General features: G+C 40.6%; 1 protein-coding gene across 1 annotated transcript; it reads left to right on the top strand.

The window, feature by feature from the left end:
- The first annotated feature begins 1,217 nt into the window (after nucleotides 1-1,217).
- GNPAT (glyceronephosphate O-acyltransferase) lies at nucleotides 1,218-18,749 on the top strand. Its single transcript, XM_010004232.1, is given in 16 exon segments — nucleotides 1,218-1,257; nucleotides 2,703-2,953; nucleotides 4,756-4,932; nucleotides 5,767-5,896; nucleotides 7,883-8,010; nucleotides 8,451-8,526; nucleotides 9,100-9,251; nucleotides 9,342-9,472; nucleotides 10,135-10,358; nucleotides 12,720-12,965; nucleotides 13,648-13,727; nucleotides 16,114-16,254; nucleotides 17,177-17,276; nucleotides 17,371-17,464; nucleotides 18,333-18,394; nucleotides 18,706-18,749. Coding segments are annotated over 16 exon segments (2,076 nt in total).
- Nucleotides 18,750-19,337: the final 588 nt, after the last annotated feature.

The following is a 19,337-nucleotide window of genomic DNA, read 5'->3' as shown; positions in this document are numbered from 1 at the left end:
GTGTTTTTTTCCGGTAGCTCCTATTCCACCCACTTCAGACAGGGGTTTGGGGGGTGGGTGCTAAACCTTGCTGTCTGCCTGGAATGAGAGGTGGGGGCTGGGGAGGAGAGGGAAATAGTGCCTGGTTTTGGCAGAGGCTCACAAACTTCTGTCTGTCCTTGGCCGTGTCCTGGCATCCCAAGGGCGTTCTGAGCGCCCCGATTTCACTGCTTCAGAGGTTATGTGGTGGCAGAGGAGTTCCAGGTCCCCCTGTTTCACTTTTGTACTGCAGTAACCATGCACATACCTGAATTGTCTGGTGTCAAGATGTCCAACAGCATGTTTTATAAATGTGTTCTCTACCAGTCAGCAACTGGAGCTGTAGCAACAGCTTGGCTATAATGTATAAAAGCAGCGTTTCTCTAATTTAGCAGTCGGTAAAGTGTGTGTATTTTGGTGCCCTCAGTGCTCCTTGGGGACAGAGTGTGAAAATGCCTATTGCCGTGGAGAGAAATCAGTTGCACTTCAAATCTGGAAATGTGAAATGATGGGCAGTGGCAGAGAGGTGGCTTTTCGTTTGGCTGCAGCCTTTGCACAGCTCTGCTCACCAGAGCCGTGCTGGGGAATGGCTGTAGCAGTGCAGGGACTGCTGAGGTGGCTGGTGATGCCCGAGCTGAGTGCTGGGTTTCTCTGTCTGCATTTCCTGCAGCAGTTGCATGCTGCTTTAGAATTCAGTAATAGGAATAAAAGTTACTAAGATTTTTGAGCCATGACTTGTCACGTACTGATTTAAGCAGGTTTACACTTAGAGCCAACTAATATTTTCTGAGGGTATTCTGAGCTATCTTTTGCTCTTAACAGGGTATAAGGTGTTTATTTCCTGTTTTCAATCAAGGGGATTGATAAAAGGTGTCAATGGCAACAAATGGCTAATGCAAACTATTGCCAGCCAGCTCAACAGATCTTAGCTTACTTGGCTCTTGCAAAACACCCAACTAGTTGAATGCTGTGGAGGGGGAAAGATTAAAAACTGTAATGCTTAACAATGCAGGCAAAAAAACCCCCCTGAAAACTTTTACATTAATACAAGGCTAGTTCTAATACTTTGTATAGGACTTTTGAAAGTCCCTGCACAGTCTTTCCTTCACTTACTGAGCGACAGTTACCTACACTACAGAAGCAAGAAGTTAGGTGATCTACCAAATGCTAGTGTAGTAGGATGATACTCAAATGTGACTATGCCGTGTGGGGAGAAGAATGAGAAAGTCAAACGTTATAGTAGGATTTGTGTTCTCTGGTGAAATTAAATTGGCTTTCAGTACGGTTATGGCTTTGAAGGCCTTTTTTTTGTGGTTCTTAAGTGAAGATATCCCTGATTTGGGCTTTTTTGTTTTGCCAAAATTATCTTGTATTGATGAATAGACAGAAGCTAAATATTTGCTCTCTACTTACTTTAAATGTCAAATGTTTTTGGTGGTGTTGCTGATGTGGCTGGGATCAGCTGGCAGTGAAACATGAGTCCCTCTCCCAATGTTGAAAGCTCAGCTGCCTTTGCTGGGCATTTTGCTTATCTGTTCCTGGTGTTCTCCTGTGTGTTTTCTGGCTAGATGTTCCTCTCAACACCGGAAAAGGTCACTGTAAGAGCCCATGAAACAACATGTTTTGTCCTTCATTGTCAGAATAGTTCTGCACAGGCTGCATAGAGGGAGAGGCAGCAGAATGAATGAAAGGGATGCCTGTGCATCCCCTTCTCCTTGAAGTGGTGCTATGAGGGAAGACATAAATGTTTTTATTTCTCATCTTTTAATTACTATTTTTTGATCATAACAAATACTTTTATATTTGTGTTTCACAGAGGCTTACTCCAGTTGCCTTGCTTGTCTGGTGGCTCTTGCTGCTGTTTTGAAGTTTAGTAAAACAGAATTTTGGTTTTGGAAGGACAGTCATACAAACTGTGGTGTTAGAGCAGATAGTAGGAGACCTCTCCCTCCAGCACAAGGGATGCCTGCTGACTCAGAGGGAAGAGTTTTGTCAATGAGATTTCTGCAGTGGTATGGATCCACAGTTAGTTCTTGATGTACCATTTGTTTTCTTGCTTAGCAGTGGTGGTGCTTATTCAGAGGCTCTGCTCTCTTTTTACCTATGTGTGCACCATATTGAATTTTGATTTTCACATGGCTGATAATGGCTTTTTTGTTTGTTCCTGCCTGGCTGTGGTTTATGTACTCTGTGTCCAAACTTGACATAAGCCAGCAAAAATCACCAAGGTCTCAGATGCTCCTTAAGGTAGTGGGGTTTTTTATTTTTTTTGTGTGTTGATGACTGTGTTTTTATAATGTCACCCAAGGCATTGTCTTCATGCAACTGTGAGAGAGGAAATCAAAGGTGTTTTAGGTAATACCTATTAATCACAGAGAGGCTGGAAGGGAGGCACTTCAGCTTTCAAAGGTAAAATGTTTTCTCAGCATCTTCCAGTCAGGCAGAACAAAGTGATGTGGTATAGAGTGATTTGGGCATCTTTTCAGTTAGAAAGGGTTGAAGGTTTGTTTTTTTGAGGGGGCTGTTGTTTGTTGGTTTTCTTTTGTTTCTTTCTATTTGCAGCATTGTTCCAAGCAGGTAGCATTTGTTCACCCACTCAGAATGTGGAATGCAGACACTACAGAAAGCTAAAAAAGCCCCCAGACATTGCGAAAATATTACACGCTGTTCTTTTGATACTGCAGCCAAGCAGACCACTGAATGGCTTGAGACAGTGTCTCATTCTTTATTTGTATGTTCCTAGCAGAAAGAGCTCACGTCAAAGAAAAGAGATGAGTTTGAAGATATCTTGGAGGAAAGACGGTTTTCCAGCGACTTGAGATACGCGATGAAATGTTATACACCTGTCATCTACAAGGGACTTTCACCTTGCAAGCCAAATGCTATTAAAAGTGCTGTTCTCCAGTCAGAGCAAGTTCAATATGTTATCAAGCAGGTGAGGTGGGGCATGGAGCTGTAAGACCAGGTAGATTGAGCACAGCTGAACTTGGTGTAGCAGCAGGGAAAAAAGTTACTGCTGACCTTGTTGAACACAATAGCTGTAGCTTGAAAGATGATCCAGTAAATCGGCAACTTGAGAGCTGTTTTGGCAGGAAAAACAAATACTGATTTACCACAGAGTTGCCACGAAAGCTGTTAGATAGTTCTTCCATTAAATAATGTTTTGATTTTCCATATAAGACACTTCACTACCTGAATTATCCAATGTGCTTGACTTTTCTCCTCCTCTACTCTTCTCACCACAGAGCAGCATTGTGAAAGATATAAGCACTCCTTCTCAGTAGAGTTTTTTTACTTTCTGGATGTCTTGTAGGAATTTTATAGGCTAGTGATATTTATGAATCGGTCATAAATGCTACATTCCCTAAAATGAGAGTTATATTTCACATACAATTATTTTAAATAGAAACTCTCTCTAAGATGTAACCATATCCTTTGTTTTAAAAGGAAGAGCAGCTACTACTTTGTAATGAATGAAGTATGCCTCCTGTCTTGATGGAGTTTGCAGACCTTTACATAGACATACTAGAATTTGTTCTTGTGACAGGTTGCTTGGGTTACTGATGTTCAGTGTGTGAAATTAGGTGCATTTGTTTGTTTCTACTTGCTGTATGTGACTGGTCTGGTTTTTGATTCCTGATTTTAGGGAATAAGTGCTAAGTTCTGTCATGGTTCACAGAAGATCAACTGTGTGCTAAGCCTTTTACTGGTGAATGAGAACAGTATCACTTCCTCTAGAGAAAAACGAGAGTAATTTTTTGGCTTTTTATGACAGATTGATTTTCTGAGGCTTAAGTAGAAACAGTTTTTGGCTTCTTTAAATGGTTAAAATAATCAGTTATAGCTACATATGAAAATACGCAGGATGAAGGATAGTGCATTTATTAAAACACAAGTAGGGTGAGATAGATTTTCTCATATCTTTCCAAATAGAAGTAGAAGGTAAGCAGTGCTGGCCTCTAAACAGATCCATGCTTTTTTTGAGGCTTTCTTTCCTGCCATTCCTCCTCATTCCTCCTCCATGTTTGGTAAAAGGCATGTTCCTCATTCCATACCAGTAAAAGACTAACTTTTCAATTGAGTATTTCTAGATTCAAAGTATCAAATAGGAGAGACAACCCTTATTTAAATCTGTTTTAAGAAACTTCAAAAGGGAATGTGCATCATAACAGAAAAAAGATCATTGATATGCAAAATTGGTAGAGAGTGTTTTGCATGCATTTCTGCTAGACATTGCCAAAATAATACATTCTAAGGAAATTCAAGTGTGATAGGGTGGAGGTTCTTCAGCCAAGTCTTAAAATCTAACACAAATGGACTTCAAAGATTTAAGTTGTGAATATCTCTGCAAACAGCTTTCATTTTACCAGCCAAAGAACATTGTACACAGCCTTCTTCAGACCAACAATGTAGGAAATGTCTTTTGAAATTAAATCTTCTCTGAAGATGCCATGGGTTAATACATTCAGATGGTATGTTAAGGGGGGGAAATTGTTGCACGTCTCCTCCCTGACACTGACATCTAAACTTACTCTTGATATTGAATGGATTTAACTTGGCTTTCTCTTGTTTGTTGATCCCAGATTCTGTGTGATTAGATGCATGCCTATCACATAAAAGAAAACTTTGCTTAACACTGTAGTAGTTCTGCCATAATTGTTGTGGCACATAGTATGCATGGGCAAGGAGAAGGGAACAACATCTGGCCACTATTTTCTTTGTTATGTTTCTCTTTAGTTGGCAAAAGAGATGGGAGAATCACCTGATATTATTCAAGAAGAAGCCACAGAAATCCTGGATGAGATGGGCCACAGTATGCAATTAGGAGCTGTCAGATTTTTTGCCTTTACTCTCAGCAAGATATTTAAACGGCTTTTCCAGAGAGTTTGTGTGAATGAAGAAGGAATGCAGAGAGTAAGTACTAGTGGGGAAAAAAAAAGGTGTAGTATTTTCATACCAGTCACTTGAACAGAGTCTCATCTTTGCTCCAAGTAAAAAACTTGAATAACACTCTTAAAAAAAAAAAGAAAAAAGACTGCACTGGTGTTTATTACTGCATGTCTTAGTAAGGGGGAGAAAAGACAGGTGGTATATAAGTATTTTAGAGGCAAACAGTCAGTAGGACTTCTTGTATATTTTCCAAATGCCTCCCATATTAAGGAATACTTGCAGTCACATGCTAGTGACATGCCATTAGGAGAGTTTTTCTGTCTGATATTATGAATTTAATAATGCATTTAGCTGAATTGGGGGTGGAAACCTGATATTATGTGTCTAAGTGGGCTGGCTGTTCTACAAAATCTTATTAGGGTTAAGAGTGGTGAAACCCTTGAGGCCAGAGATGCTTTAAGCTTGCCCCAGTTTCCTGGGGATCTGTTGTGCCCCTGTTTCATTGCAGGGTGTTGCTGTTCTAGAGGGTGCAGCGCATTCCCTAGAAGACAGCAGTGTCAGCCCTGGCAAACCCTGCTGGGTTTCCCATCCCCATCAAAAGGGATTCGAATTAGACTATAACATAATGAGGTGGTCCTGGCTTTTGAGTCCTGCCATGCTTGTGAACCACAGGTTGCTAGTCTGGAAACTTGTTCAAAATTTTCTGTGGCTCCATGCTGAAAGAGGTACAGTGAGTGGACAAAGCACCCTCAAACAAACCAGCTTCTGTTTGTCTTAAGCCCTTCTGCAAACTGCAACAGGCACTCTCTAAATATTTGAACAATATTGTTTGTTCTGTTGATTTTTTTTATTTTTCAGTTGCAACACGCCATTCAAGAGCATCCAGTTGTGCTGCTGCCCAGTCACCGAAGCTACGTAGACTTTTTGATGCTGTCTTATTTGCTATATACGTATGACTTGGCTTTGCCTGTCATTGCTGCAGGAATAGGCGAGTATGTTTTTTTAATAATGTTTTCAGGATTCAGAGAATTGATAGCAAGCAGATCAGATCACTTACTTACTCACACCACACACAGACGGTGTCACTGGCTCCCTCCGGTACCAGTGCCAGGCTCAGGCACTCGCTGCAGCCCCAGACCCGCATGGCCTCGTGTCTGCCCGAAAGCTCAGCCTGAGTACCCACATCCTGTCTCACTGCGGCTTTTGGTCGTCTTGTGGCCGTGAGCGTCTGTCTAGCTAAAAGAAGGCAACCGCTCCTTGCTGCTCTTTGCATGCCCTCACACACACCCACATCAAACGGCTTGTGCTGATCCGCTCCTGCTGGCTCGGGCCGCTCTCCGTGATGGTCGGTGCCGCTGCTGCTGCCACCTGCTCTGAAGGAGCTGCCAAGAGGCTGCTTTTACATTTTGCCGCGGTTCCCAGACACGCCCCTGGCACCTCAGCCCTCCGGTACCTCACAGGATTCCCTCACAGGATTCCCGCTCAGTCTCGGGTCTCCCCGCTCTGCCCCGGTTTCAGCATCTCCAGGAAGCCCGGCCCCGTCTCAAAACTCTCAGCAGTGAAAAGGAGCAGCTCTCACCTCTGCTGCGGAGCAGATAGTTTTTGGATATTTTGGGGTCAAAGTTCTTCAGAACTAGGGGCATGCCGCTTGATTATACTACTCTATGTTTATCATTTTAAATTCCTCTGGAGAAAACACGGTTCTCTGTTTGTATTTACCACATATTGTGCTAGAGGTTCACAAGACGTGATGTACAAACTGACTCTCAAAGTGGTGTTTGTGCTGAGTGGAGAAACACTCTCCTAATACAGGTTGTAAACGCTTCTGCTTTGTTAGTTATCACTTGGCTTCAGGCAGCATACGGATAGATCCAGGGGGATTAGCTGAGAGGAAGTTAACAGTGGCCATGGTACAGGCTCTGTGCATTAGCGTGAATCTGGCTGGTGCTGGAATTGTGTTTCTGTCTCAGGTCCTGGGAGGAAGTCGGATGAGTGGCTCAAAGCTGGTGAGGTGGTGTGGCCTTGAGGTACATGAAAGGATTCGAGTCCCGGTTTGTGTGGTGGAGAGAGGCACTGGACATGCAGCTGGCATCTTGATTGGGAGGCTGAGTGTGCAGGAGGAGGATGGAAGTAAGGGAGGAGATAGAGTATGTGTTGTGCTGAGAGAGGGAGGGTAGTAGGAGGGTAAGGGAAAAAGATAGACCTCTGCACATGGGGAGCTTTGACAGCTGCTATTGCTGCCCAGGGTCCTGGAGCCAATATCCTTTTATCTATCTTGTATTCATGTATGTCTCCCACATATGTATGCCTGTGTGACATATTCTATGACATCTTCAAGGCAGTTGTTCTCAGCATGTGAAATGTGAATTTATTTTACTGAGTGAATCTCGGCTCTCAAGTGTCTCATGGATTGAGGTGGCAAGGAGGCCAGTTGCTGTGTAGACTTGTTTTAAATGCCTCCCTAAGGCATTTCTTAAGATTGTTTCCTGGTTTTGACAACTTAAGTGTTGACCATAATTACTTAAAACTAGAGAACAATGAAATATTTTAGCTGGTTTAGTCTACCCCTACTGAAGTGATGGGTCAGGATCTCAAATGGTATAATTTACTGCAGCTGGTGAGTTAATTTCCATGTCTTGTAGGCTACATTCAGAGGTAACTGATCTTTCTGAAGATGAGAGAAATGGTGTACTTAAAAAAGCATAGTCTTTATTATGGCTGAAATCTGGCCATCTAAAGAAAATAAATGGCTCGAACTGAAAGCTGTTTACCAAAAAAAAAAAAAAGGCCATTTATGTCTGCAGAAGTCTTACTAGATGATTGGAAGGCAGGTAAGGTAATCGCAACAACAGAATCCTTGAAAGAGATCTCCTTTTTTCTGGTAATTGAATCAGAGTATTAGAGAAAGTGGTTGACTCTGCTGGCTGATACTAAAAAGTTTTATGTGTATGGTTTTTGTTCAATTGTTTTCCAGATTTCCTAGGAATGAAGATAGTTGGTGAGCTGCTACGAAGGGCAGGTGCCTTTTTTATGCGACGTACCTTCAGCGGGAACAGACTCTACTGGGCAGTGTTTGCTGAATACGTAAAAACGATGTTAAGGGTAAATAAATTACTGAACTCTCAAAACGTTTGCTTAAGAAATACTCGGTTGAAATGATTCAGTGAAATGTGCTCAATGGTATATCCATGAGATTGAAAGTCTTCACTGTGATTTCATTAAATGTGTTTTACCTCAGAATTGCTGCAGGTGAAGAGCATACATGCACTGTCTTTTCATTATAGCCCAGCATTAGGTGGTAAACAAATTGCTGCTCATCAGTTGCTTTGGATCATGTGCCCATATCTCATGACAGACACAATCTTTTAATTAGTTTAACTATATGATGTGGCAAATACAGTGAATGAATATAGGCTTAGAGATGACTGAAATTAGATGTGCCTGGCTTCCATTCAAAAAACTTACTCAAGTACTTAAACGTATTTGTGGGCAGTAGAGAATAAATGTTTTTCTGACCAGCTTGTTTTGTTTTACTTTTGAAGAGTGGCTATGCCCCAATTGAGTTTTTTCTTGAAGGGACCAGAAGCCGCACCGCCAAGACTCTGACTCCAAAATTTGGTAGGTTTGTTGAAAACTTGGAACTTTTAATAATTATTAGTGTTTTGATTAGTGACTATATGCTTCCTAAGTTCTTCAGACAAGAAGGGATGTTAAAGTGGTGGGAAATAGGTGACGTCTGTCAGAGTAGTGGAAAAACACTATGGTTGGAGTTCCAAGGCCATATGAAGAATAGCAGCACACATCTCTTGCACTCTACTGCTTTGTCTCACTTTGCACCATTGTGTGCTTAATTGCATAACTCTTCACCCTTTTCTTTCAAGAAAACAGGTGTCTTCTGGCCAGGAGAGAAATATTGTAAGCTAACTGTAAAAGTAATGGAGTTAATCTTTAGAAGGAAGATGCAGTGTGGGCACAGAGCAGTACTACTGAAAGAGCACAAATAGCTGTCCAATTAGGCAGTGTCTTGTGCTTCTGTTTGTCTGGAGAACAAGCAAAGTGCACAACTACTAGCAGTTTCTAAAATTTGTAGATAACCTTTTGAGGTTAAATTCCAGCTTTTCCCTTATTGAAAAAAAAACACAAGTGATTAACTTTTTTTTTCACTTTTTTTTTTTTTTTCCAAATTTGCAGGTCTTCTCAGCATTGTGATGGAACCATTTTTTAAACGTGAAGTCTTTGACACGTACCTTGTTCCTATCAGCATCAGCTATGAGAGGATATTAGAAGAATCTCTCTATGCATATGAGCTCCTAGGAGTCCCAAAGCCCAAAGAATCTACATCTGTATGTAAATTCCTTAAGAACAGAACATAGGTGAATGTATGCACACTCTGTAGCACCAAAATTTTAGTTTTGCCCTTTTTGTTTTGTTAGGGTTTGTTGAAAGCCAGAAGAATTCTCAGTGACAATTTTGGTACCATACACATCTACGTTGGCCAGCCAATATCACTTAGAACCTTGGCATCTGGGAGAATCAATCGGTGCCCATACAATTTGGTCCCCAGGTACTACATCTTTCCATCGTTTAAGCACAGGAAAAGCATTTGTTTAGTCCTCACCTATGTAAAATAAGATGTTCTCTTGCAGTTTGTTCTCAACTTTTCTCACCTCCCCTCCATCTCACTACTTATACCACTGAACCTGTTCTGTCTGAGCAGAGGCTTACTATGTTTGGGATTGGGTGTTCCTGAAACATGCTACTTGCATGGCTTTGTACTGTGTTGAGAATATGCTATTTTAGAGGTTAATTGCACGTGAGTCAGGCAAAGCTCTGTTTTTGGAGAATTCAGTGGTTTTACCATTTCAAAATTCCACCTTTCTGCCCCTTCTTGCTTTATTACTACAAACTATTATATAACCATATGCTAGTGACCTGCAACTATGACTAGATGGAACGGCTTCTGCAATTTGTTGCACAAAACATAATACATATGAACTATGATTTTTTTAAAAGATAACAACTGTACCGCATCAGTGCAGAATTCTGTGTTTCAAATACTGTTGTGAAGCTACTGGTATTGTACTCTACTTCTGTTCTACATAGAATCACCCTCTAGGTGTTAGGTTCTGTGAAGTAGTTATGGATCTGGGAACAATACAGAAGAAGTAAGGAAGGGTGTGATTTGTATTCCAGGTTCTTTACCTTGAACTGCATTGTTCTTTTCAGGCATCTTCCCCAGAAGCCATCTGAGGATATCCAAGAATTTGTCAGTGATGTAGCTTATAAAATGGAGCTCCTGCAAATAGAAAACATGGTTTTGAGCCCATGGGTGCTGGTTGCTTCTGTCCTGCTCCAGAATTTGCCAGCCATGGATTTTGAACTTCTAATAGAAAAGACCCTGTGGCTTAAAGGCTTAACACAGACTTTTGGAGGATTCATTGAATGGCCTGGTATGCAGAGAAAGTGTTATTTCTATTTCTTTTGTTGCTTATGAAGGATAAATTGTATTTCTGTGGAAGCAGTGCGTGGTGACAGCTCTACAGAATGTTTTCCTCATGTTGTAAATCGACTTTAGGATATGCTAAAAATGCTGCTAAAACCTGGTAGATTTTGGCTTAGGCTGTAGAAGATACTACTTTGAAGAACAGTTAGGTGGAGGCAGAACAGATATTTTGCTGTTATTTCTTTAAGTGTGGAATGAGGGGGGAAGAAATTAGAAGGTGTTTGTATTAAAGTACTGGGATTTGCCTAGAGTCTGTCTTTCTGACTACTACTTAAGTCACAGGCAATTACCTGGTCTGCAACAATTAAACTTAGTGTGATGCCAGGTTTGTTGCTTGATACTGACTATAGTAAAGTTGTTACTGTGGCAAAGAACTAGCAGAAACAAAGCTGTTATTTCTCTTACTTATTTTTTAATTTCACTTTACACCCAGAAACAGCAATGATTTTTGAGGAAGAGGCTTCTTTGGTATTTTTATTTATATATATATACACACACATATACACACACACATGTGCGGACACTTACATACATACATACATATATATATATAAAGCGTGTGTATATCTTGGCTGCTGAAAGGTTGATTCTCCTTCCAGACTTCCTGAACAATTGTTTTAAACTTCTCTCCGTGAGCCAGGGTGGCACAGGGGGTTAATTTTAGAGCCATGTGTATAATCAGGGTTTCCTCTCAGTACTGCAGTAAAGAAATACAAACAGGCCACAGTTGTAACAGAAATCTGTCATTTTTGGGAGAAAACCACTTCTTTCAGGGATCTGCGCTGCAGGTAATGCAGACAAGGTTTGCTGCTGCCAGGCTGGTAAAAGGAAGAATTTCATGGCAGTATTTAAACTTCATTTAAAATCTTACTGCACAGTAAACTGAAGAACTTACCACATTTGGGTTTGCTTTTTAGTTTTGTTTATATTCTTAGGGGCAATGAATCAGCTTTTGCATTAGTAGAGTTGTGGAAAAAATAGGCTTGGCAATGAAGGAGAGGAATGACAGCAACTGAGCAGATTTTGTTAGAGTGTGCTGGTCCTGCTAAGGCATCAGTTGCATAGAAACGGCTTGTTTTGCTTTGGATTGTCAGTAATTTGAAAGAACTGCATTTTAAAGGCTAATTTGACAGTGTTGCCAAGTCAGCAACTATATTTACCCTGTCCATTCTTCTGCCTTCAGTTAGTTGTTTCTCCCTTTGATACACTGGTTGGTTATTACAGGCAGATAATTTGTCTGAGTTTTAGAATTTTGTATTAAAAACAAGGACTGCAAAATTACTTGCTCACACTTCTGGTTATTACATTGAGAAATATGAGAGCTTTAGCAAAATGGAACAGAGTAGGCTGAAGGAGCAAATAAGATGCAAGGACATTCTGTGAAGTTATGTTAAGGGGAAATATTTTTATAATAAAATAATATTTTTAAATAAGAGGAATTTTAGTGTTTTTTTTTTCTGTCAGAGGCTATATTGATATGATTACGGTGCTGTGAACATGTAAAGTGTCTTCTAGGGTTCAGTAAGAAGTTTTTATTGTTTCTTTCCTTGCTTGACAAACAGTTCATACTTTAAGCAGGGGATGTTCTGGTAGTGTTTAAAGTGTAGGGTATTCTAAAAAGGTGAGGATACTTTCAAGACTTGAGGTGCTGCTCTGTCTGAGTAGGGTTTGTGGTGTGTTACACTAACAAGAAAATTGACCACAAGTTTGTGAAACTCATGCCTGCCTTCAAAGAACTTTGTGGTTTAAAAAAAAAAAAAGGCAAAACCAAAACCACACTCTTCCTAGCCTTAGGCATTTTATAAGGATTGTCTTATGAAACAAGAAGAAATTTGAGTTTAAGTACAGTCTGGTTTCTCTTTGAGCAGGTCTGTTACGTAGTAATACTTACATTAGGATGAGGCCTTCCACATATACAAGACTTGTGCATCGGATTCAAAACTTGAAGTGTCAAAATGCCTAAGCAAAAAAGCATGATCTTCATTTCCTTTCTGATGAGTGTATCCATCAAACAGATCTGTCCCATTTTATTTGGAGGCTCAGAATACTTGTTCCAGAGACCAAGGGAATGTTTGTCATTGTTAGAAAGTGGAACAATTTGAAGTGCTTTAATTACAAACACATCTGAAATTCGTTCTCTCCACCTCGTACTATGTCTAGGCTGCCAATTCCTGGTGTAGATTGTTTTGGGACTTCTCTCTAACTGAAAGTTTGGTGTAATAATGGGGTTTTACTTATAAAACTTAATGGAATACTGGTGCATTATGTTCCCTTTTGCATTTTCCTGAGTGTTGCATTTTCCTGCTAGATAACCTATGTGCCAAAAAAGCAGTCATGTCTGCCCTCAGCCTGCATTCCAACATTGCTTGCCTTGTTGATGGCCACGTGGTCCTAAATGACAAAGGAGTGGAAGATGGAGCCATAGAGGAAGTTGTCTTTAAGCGTGCTCTGGCTATCCTCATGTGTGCTACCTACAGAAACCAGCTGCTGAACGTGTTTGTGCGTCCATCTCTGGTGGCAGTAGCCCTGCAGATGACACACAGCTTCAGAAAAGGTACGTTTGGGTAGTTCTGAGGGTCTGCTGGCTTTGCTTCTTGTGCTGTCAGCTGTGAGAGGAGCATAAGGTTCCTGTGACTGCTAGTGGGAGCTAGCTGAGGGCGTTCTACTCTGGCTAAGGTCCAATAGCATAAGGCAGATGTGTTGGGAGGGGACAGTGGTATTTTGCTTGCCATTTTTGTTTGTTTACCCTTTGATACTTTTGGAAGTAGGTATATTCTGCTGAGAGAGCAGGGCTAACGTGAGCTGATCCCAGTTCTTAGGTGTCTTACTTTGTTGATGTTTAGCAGACAAGCTTTTTAGGTTACACACAGCTCACACTTGCATACAGTGCAGCCAGCTCTCAGTCTTTCTTCTCTTCCCGCTGCTGTTTCTGAAGTATTGAAGTGTTTTCCAGTACTTAGCTCTTAAAGAAACTTTTCAGAATACATTCTGTAATTTTGTGCAGCATCTGATGATACAGTATTTGGTGCATGTTCTGAGAAGCTACAAGCTCCTGCTCTTTCTTTTTAGTAACAGTTGAATCAAGTTCTGTTGTGGTGGTTTCTGCTGTATATTTAATGTCAGGCCCAATTTTATTGAAAGAAGGTACTCTTTAAACTAAGGAGTACATGGCTTTTCACTTGCATGTTTTAAATTATGTTTTTAAACAACAGTACTTGTACAATATTTTTTTTCAGAGGAAGTCTATAGCTGCTTCAGCTTCTTGCGAGATGTTTTTTCTGATGAGTTCATCTTTTTCCCTGGTGTTTCACTGAAGGTAAAACCATCTTTTATACAAAAAATACTGGTAGTGAGTAACACAGCCAACTAAAATAGCATCTGATTTCAGCGTTCTGATAAGCAAATGCTTTGTGACAAACACCTACAGTGTTATCAACTGGATCTGTAAGTGGGAGGGAGAACTTTAAAAGGGGTCAGAGTGAAGGTAGTAATTTGATTAGTTGCAAAACATTGTCTGAATCCACAAGATTGCATATGCAATCTTGTTTGTTGTTTTGGTTTTCTTCTGCTCGAGTAAAAAACTAAAATTCCTGAAATTGTCCAATTCTGAACAGTTGAAATGAACCGTAGCGGAAGTTTGGCTTTTTTGCATAAACCTACTAGTCTCCCAGTGTGGATATGAAAATACATGTAAAGCAGTCCTTTAAATGAAGTGTAAATAGTGTCCTCATGCTCTGCAGTTGTGAAAGAGGCCTTGGGCTGTGAAAAAAACCAGTTAATGTAGATTTAATTGAATTCTATCACAGAGTGGGTATATTCTGTCAGTGCAGAAAGAAAACAGGAATTCTTATTGAGAGTACACTAGGATAATTTTCTATAAAAGCTGTTGCAGACATAGTAGCAGAGGAACACTGCTGCTCTTTCAGGAAGTTAGACTATAGGTATTATACCAGTTAATGCTCAACCATTATGCCTTCATTATGTTTCACAAAGAGAGTACACAAATCTATATTTAAGCACCTATTGTCCTCTGGTTTATTATGCTCCTCTCAGTGCAGCTGTCACTAGTTGTTGTGTACAGCTCCATGTGTGTGGCTTGTGATGGCAGGAATACCAGAGGAGTGTACCAACACCCAGTGCCTCACCTCTTAAAGTACGCCTCTGTACCCACCTCTCCTTTGCTGCACAGAATGGTGGTACCTACTCCAGAGTGTTCATACAGTGGCTACTGTTCCTCTTATACCTTAAACTCTGAAGTTTTTTATGTTCCTGTGCATTAATAGACTTCTAAAAGCATTGTAATCATTTATGATTGAACCTGTTTAGCTTTTTCCTACTGGCCTTTATCTTGCGTAGATTCATGTAGCACTGTGAGGGAAGTGCTTATAGTGAAGCCTGATTCCAACTTCTGCAGCCAAAATCTGCAGAGTTGAGGCGATGCAGCCTGTAAAGGTTTTGGAAGAGAGAACTTTCCTAAACAGTGTGCCTAGTAGAGTTTTACAGAAGCTTTAGTCGCATCCTGTTTGCTTGAAAGATCTTCCTTCCTGTTTTGTCTCCTGCCCCACACAACCATTACTCAGACAAAGCCAGTCTTGTTGGTGCATGCTGCCTTATTGTGGGGCTGGGATTTCTGCCTGCTCTCCTAACACAGCTGGACACAAGCAAGCTGTGAAAACTGACTTGCAGTGTCACTTGGTGCACATCCTGCTGCTGGTCCAACCTGCTTTAAAATGCAGGTGAGCACGAGTTTGTTAGTAACAACCCTGGTTCAGCACCATACCAAATATAAACTGGTAGGTCCGTTTGTAGTTTTTATTTGGATTTAAAAATTATTAAATGTAATTTTTATCACTGTTAAGGTCAAATATCTGACGGTGGTATTTGTGATCTTCACTAAGAAAAGAGATACGTAAAATTTTCATAAAAATATTCAAGACCTGCAACTATATTCAAATCTCATCAATTTTTATAGAGAAAAGAATTGAGCCTTTTTTAAGGTCTGATTGGCACCGTTATGTTTAATTTTCATTGTCAGTAATTGTTGCCTCTTGCAACTTTTAACTACCAAAACCAAGCAGAGAACAGGAAGATGACTGGCTATGACTTACTTTGCTGGAGTCAAATTAAATACTTGATATAATGTTCAGGGATCTCTTAGCAACCCACTCCTCTAGTTATCCACGTGCTTGTCATGTCATGTCATGTCCCATCTCCTCATGTCCTCTCTGTGTACGTGTCCTGGGTCCCCTCTCCCCGTGCTGATATTGGTAGTTACATGGTTTTGCCATTGACATTTCCATAATTTACAACTTTTGGCCTTTGTGCTGTTTCTTTTGTAGAGGGAAGGTCAGTGAACTATGTTATTATTTATCATAAACAGTGCAAGTGAGACAAAAGCAAACCCTGACTTAATGAACAAACAAACTCATAGGGAAAAAAAACAACTAAAAAAAAAAGGAACGTGAGCCTATTCTGACAGAATACTGAGGGAGCTGTGATATTATTGTGTTTGACCACGTTCCCACCACCTTTTTATAAGGGTATTTCTGGTATATAGGAAAAATTTGATTTGAGTCTCTTGAAGACTGAGTCTAGAAATGGAAGTGGCGTCCTGCTGTGTCGTTGTTTTTGTTGATTTTGCAGGAGCAGGTAGCTGCACTTAATGTAGCTGTTAAAATGTCAGTCATACTTCTCTCTCCCAGGATTTTGAGGAAGGATGTTTTCTACTCACGAAATGTGATGCCATTGAAACAACTCAACAGGAAATCTACCCTACTGAAAAAGGAAATGTTACAGTATCTTTCTTGTCAGCTATGTTCAGACCTTTTCTAGAAGGTTATCAGGTATGTTCTTCAGAAAATTCCCTTTTTTCTCCTGTGCTTTATAGGGAAATGAGGAGAGCTGTGATACTTCTGCAGTACGAATAGTGACTTGCTTTCATGGCTGGGGAGTGCAGCAGTTGAGAAAGAGCAGCAGCAAATGCCTTAAACATCACCCTCCACCCACGATCCTGGTTTCAGCTTTTGGCTCAGACTTTTCCAATTGTCTAAAGCAGTAACTACCTTATAATGTTATGGCCCGTTGTGGGTTTATAAGCTTCACAGGGAGTGTGCTGCTACCAGCTTCATTGCTCACTTTTTGAGTAGCTCTTGCTTCATTCATTTAGTGTGGGCTGTCCTGCCAGGTGCAGAAATGAGTTTGCATCTCATATCTGATAGCTTTTTTGGGGAGTCACTAATTACGTCCCTATCTTTTAAATACTTTGGGTATCTGAGGTTTTTATAAGACTAAACACTTACAATTCTGTAATAAGCAATGTATACAAAAGCAAGAGGCAAAAATCTCAGGTATGGCAGCATAATGTTGGTGGGAATGTAGATGTTGGAATGTAGTGGAATCATTTAATGATCTGGTGTATGACTTGGGCTGAACTGTACTCATTTGCCCAGTTTTTCTCATCTGTAAAACAGATATTGCTTAAAGAAAATGATACCATTTCCGATTGTGAGAACAGTAATGTTAAAGTAATGTATAAGGTAACTATTATAGTAGTACTGAATCATATTTTAATTTTAAGATTCTGATACCTGTTAAACAGCAATCAAAATTTCAGATGCTCTATGTAATGATACCTTTTGTGTTCCTCGCCTACACTTTCCGAAGTGTAGCAGTATTGCTTACTTATGAGGTCACTTCCGTTTGTGATTCATTAGAAGCTGACAATCAAAATGGAAGAAATGCTAATTATTATTTTTTTAATGTTAGTTAATTTTCAGATACCTCTCAAAGGAAACAAAAGAAGCCTTTACGGAGAAGCAGTTTATACCTGGAGTCCGCAACTTCGTTTTTCAGCTTCTTGAGAAGGGTATGTAACAGCCATTGTGCAATAGGACTTTCCAAGTGCAGCATGTTGATGGACAGCAATCAAACTTTGAGTTGTGTTTCTGCTTTCCCTGTAGGGAGCACACAGTGTTATGAAGCGCTGTCTTCTGACATGCAGAAAAATGCCTTAGCAGCTCTTGTGCAGCTGGGTGCAGTGAAGAAGAAGAAAACGTGAGTAATGTTGTTTTGGTGTGTAGAAGTCAGTGTGTGATCTTACTGGGAGTTCTCAGCAATAGCAGAACGTGGACTGCCTGAACACCAGTCAACTGGTTGATTGGATTTACCTGAGTCATGGTGAAGAACCGGGTAGTTGTTTTCAGTACACCTTGTAGAAGCCGAGTGGCACCCCCTCGTAGTGAGAACACTCCTATGTGACCCACCAACAAAATTAATTAACCCACTAGTAGGCTGCTTCTGAGTCCTCTTTACCTTTTGGTTTTCAAAGTTTCTCCCAAGGCTTTGGTAAGCAAATAGAACAGTCGTGCTTAATTTTAACAAGTCCCTGCGTTGTCTTGACTGCTTCACAGAATGTAGCTGGCAGCTGATGACCCCGGGTTTTTCCTTAAGTCTCTTCAGGAATGAATTGGTTAAGGTTTGTAGTTGCAAAAAGTACTCATGTTACCTCTGCTGCCACATCACTGTGCTGAATAGATAGATGTCTGTAGCTAAATTCCCCTTTCAAGTAAATGAAATAAATCACTTGAGTGTGACAGAATGTGACATCCAGTTTCAGAGAGACAGTCTTGAAAATTATACAGTTGAAAAAAACCCAAACATTCTTTTCCTACAGTTGTCCCCAGTAAAAATCAAGGGAAGAGAGAGACAAGGGAACAAGAGGAGGGGTAAAGAAACCATAATTGTCCTTGAGTTCAATCTGTTCAGAAGTCTGCCAGGTCCTTAATATGTATGCTGGTAGGATAAAAAAGTAAAATAATTATGAACATGGTTAATTCAGATTATTTGTGTGGAAATGACTGAGATAAGAAATAGTCATTGAAGAAACAAGTTTTTGTGGTGTTTTTTCTTCTTTTAACTATAGGTCAAATGGATTCACTTACAGTGTAAATCAAGAGGCTGTTAATAAAATCCTGGACATGTTTGGTAAGTGTTCTCAGATTCGTTTGAAGGGAGCTTTGCAAGTTGTAAATCACTTTGGACAATGCACGTACATTAGATGTAGTGTTTTTCCGTAGTAGTTTCTTAGATTTATCTGTATAAAAATCCTAATGTTATTTTTATACAAGACTTTTTTCTGCTGTCACGGAGTGCAGCAATGAATCTCCCTTCTTCACTTGAAATAATGCGCAACCTGATGACCCAAGGAAAGTAAAGCAAAGAGGTAGCTTACGGGAGTGGCACTGACAGCGTTTTGATGAGAGCTGTTTTGCTTTCTCTATTTTTCGCCCCCTTAGATGCTCAGATACCTGTACAGAAACCCGTGGCTGCGCGGCTCTAGGGGGTTCCCGCTGCTGTGACTGGATCTCTGCGCCTGCTGAGGACACGGCCCGGCACCCTGGGAAGGGAGCAGGGCGGGATTCCCTCCTGCCAGCGCGGCAGGAGAGGTGTCCCAGCCGCTTGGAAACCGCTGCTGCCCAGGGCTGGGGTTCCGTTCGTATCCTCCCTGCGTTTTGTTTGTTGAAACGGATTCAACATTGTCTTTTTTTTTCTTTCTTTCCCTTTTGGATAATTATTTAAAGAGATGTGCACAGTAATGGCTAATTAAGTGTGTTTTTCTAGACTTTTAACAAGGAATGTGATCGATTTAAAATATTTTATGGATGTGAAAAATGTAACAGGGGCTTCAGGACTCACTATTTAGCGACGCCCATCCCTGGCTGCCAACGTGCAGGGCCAGGCCCTCGGGAACCGAGAGCGCAAGGAAAGTCTTGGGCAGTGACTGGAAATGCTCATCCCGTTGGGTCCTGGTTGGATCTGTTTTTTGTTTTTGGCGACTGGCGTTATTTTAATTACTTAATGAATGTTATATTTAAAAATCGAATTAAATCTGCGACGTTCATGTGTCTTATTCCTCGGTGCGGCCGTT

This window comes from Chaetura pelagica, unplaced genomic scaffold (genome assembly GCF_000747805.2).
Source record: "Chaetura pelagica isolate M959 unplaced genomic scaffold, ChaPel_1.0 scaffold708, whole genome shotgun sequence".
Taxonomy (NCBI): Eukaryota; Metazoa; Chordata; class Aves; order Apodiformes; family Apodidae; genus Chaetura; species Chaetura pelagica.
The sequence above is the reverse complement of the archived record's forward strand: the minus strand, read 5'-3'. Positions and strand labels throughout refer to the sequence as shown.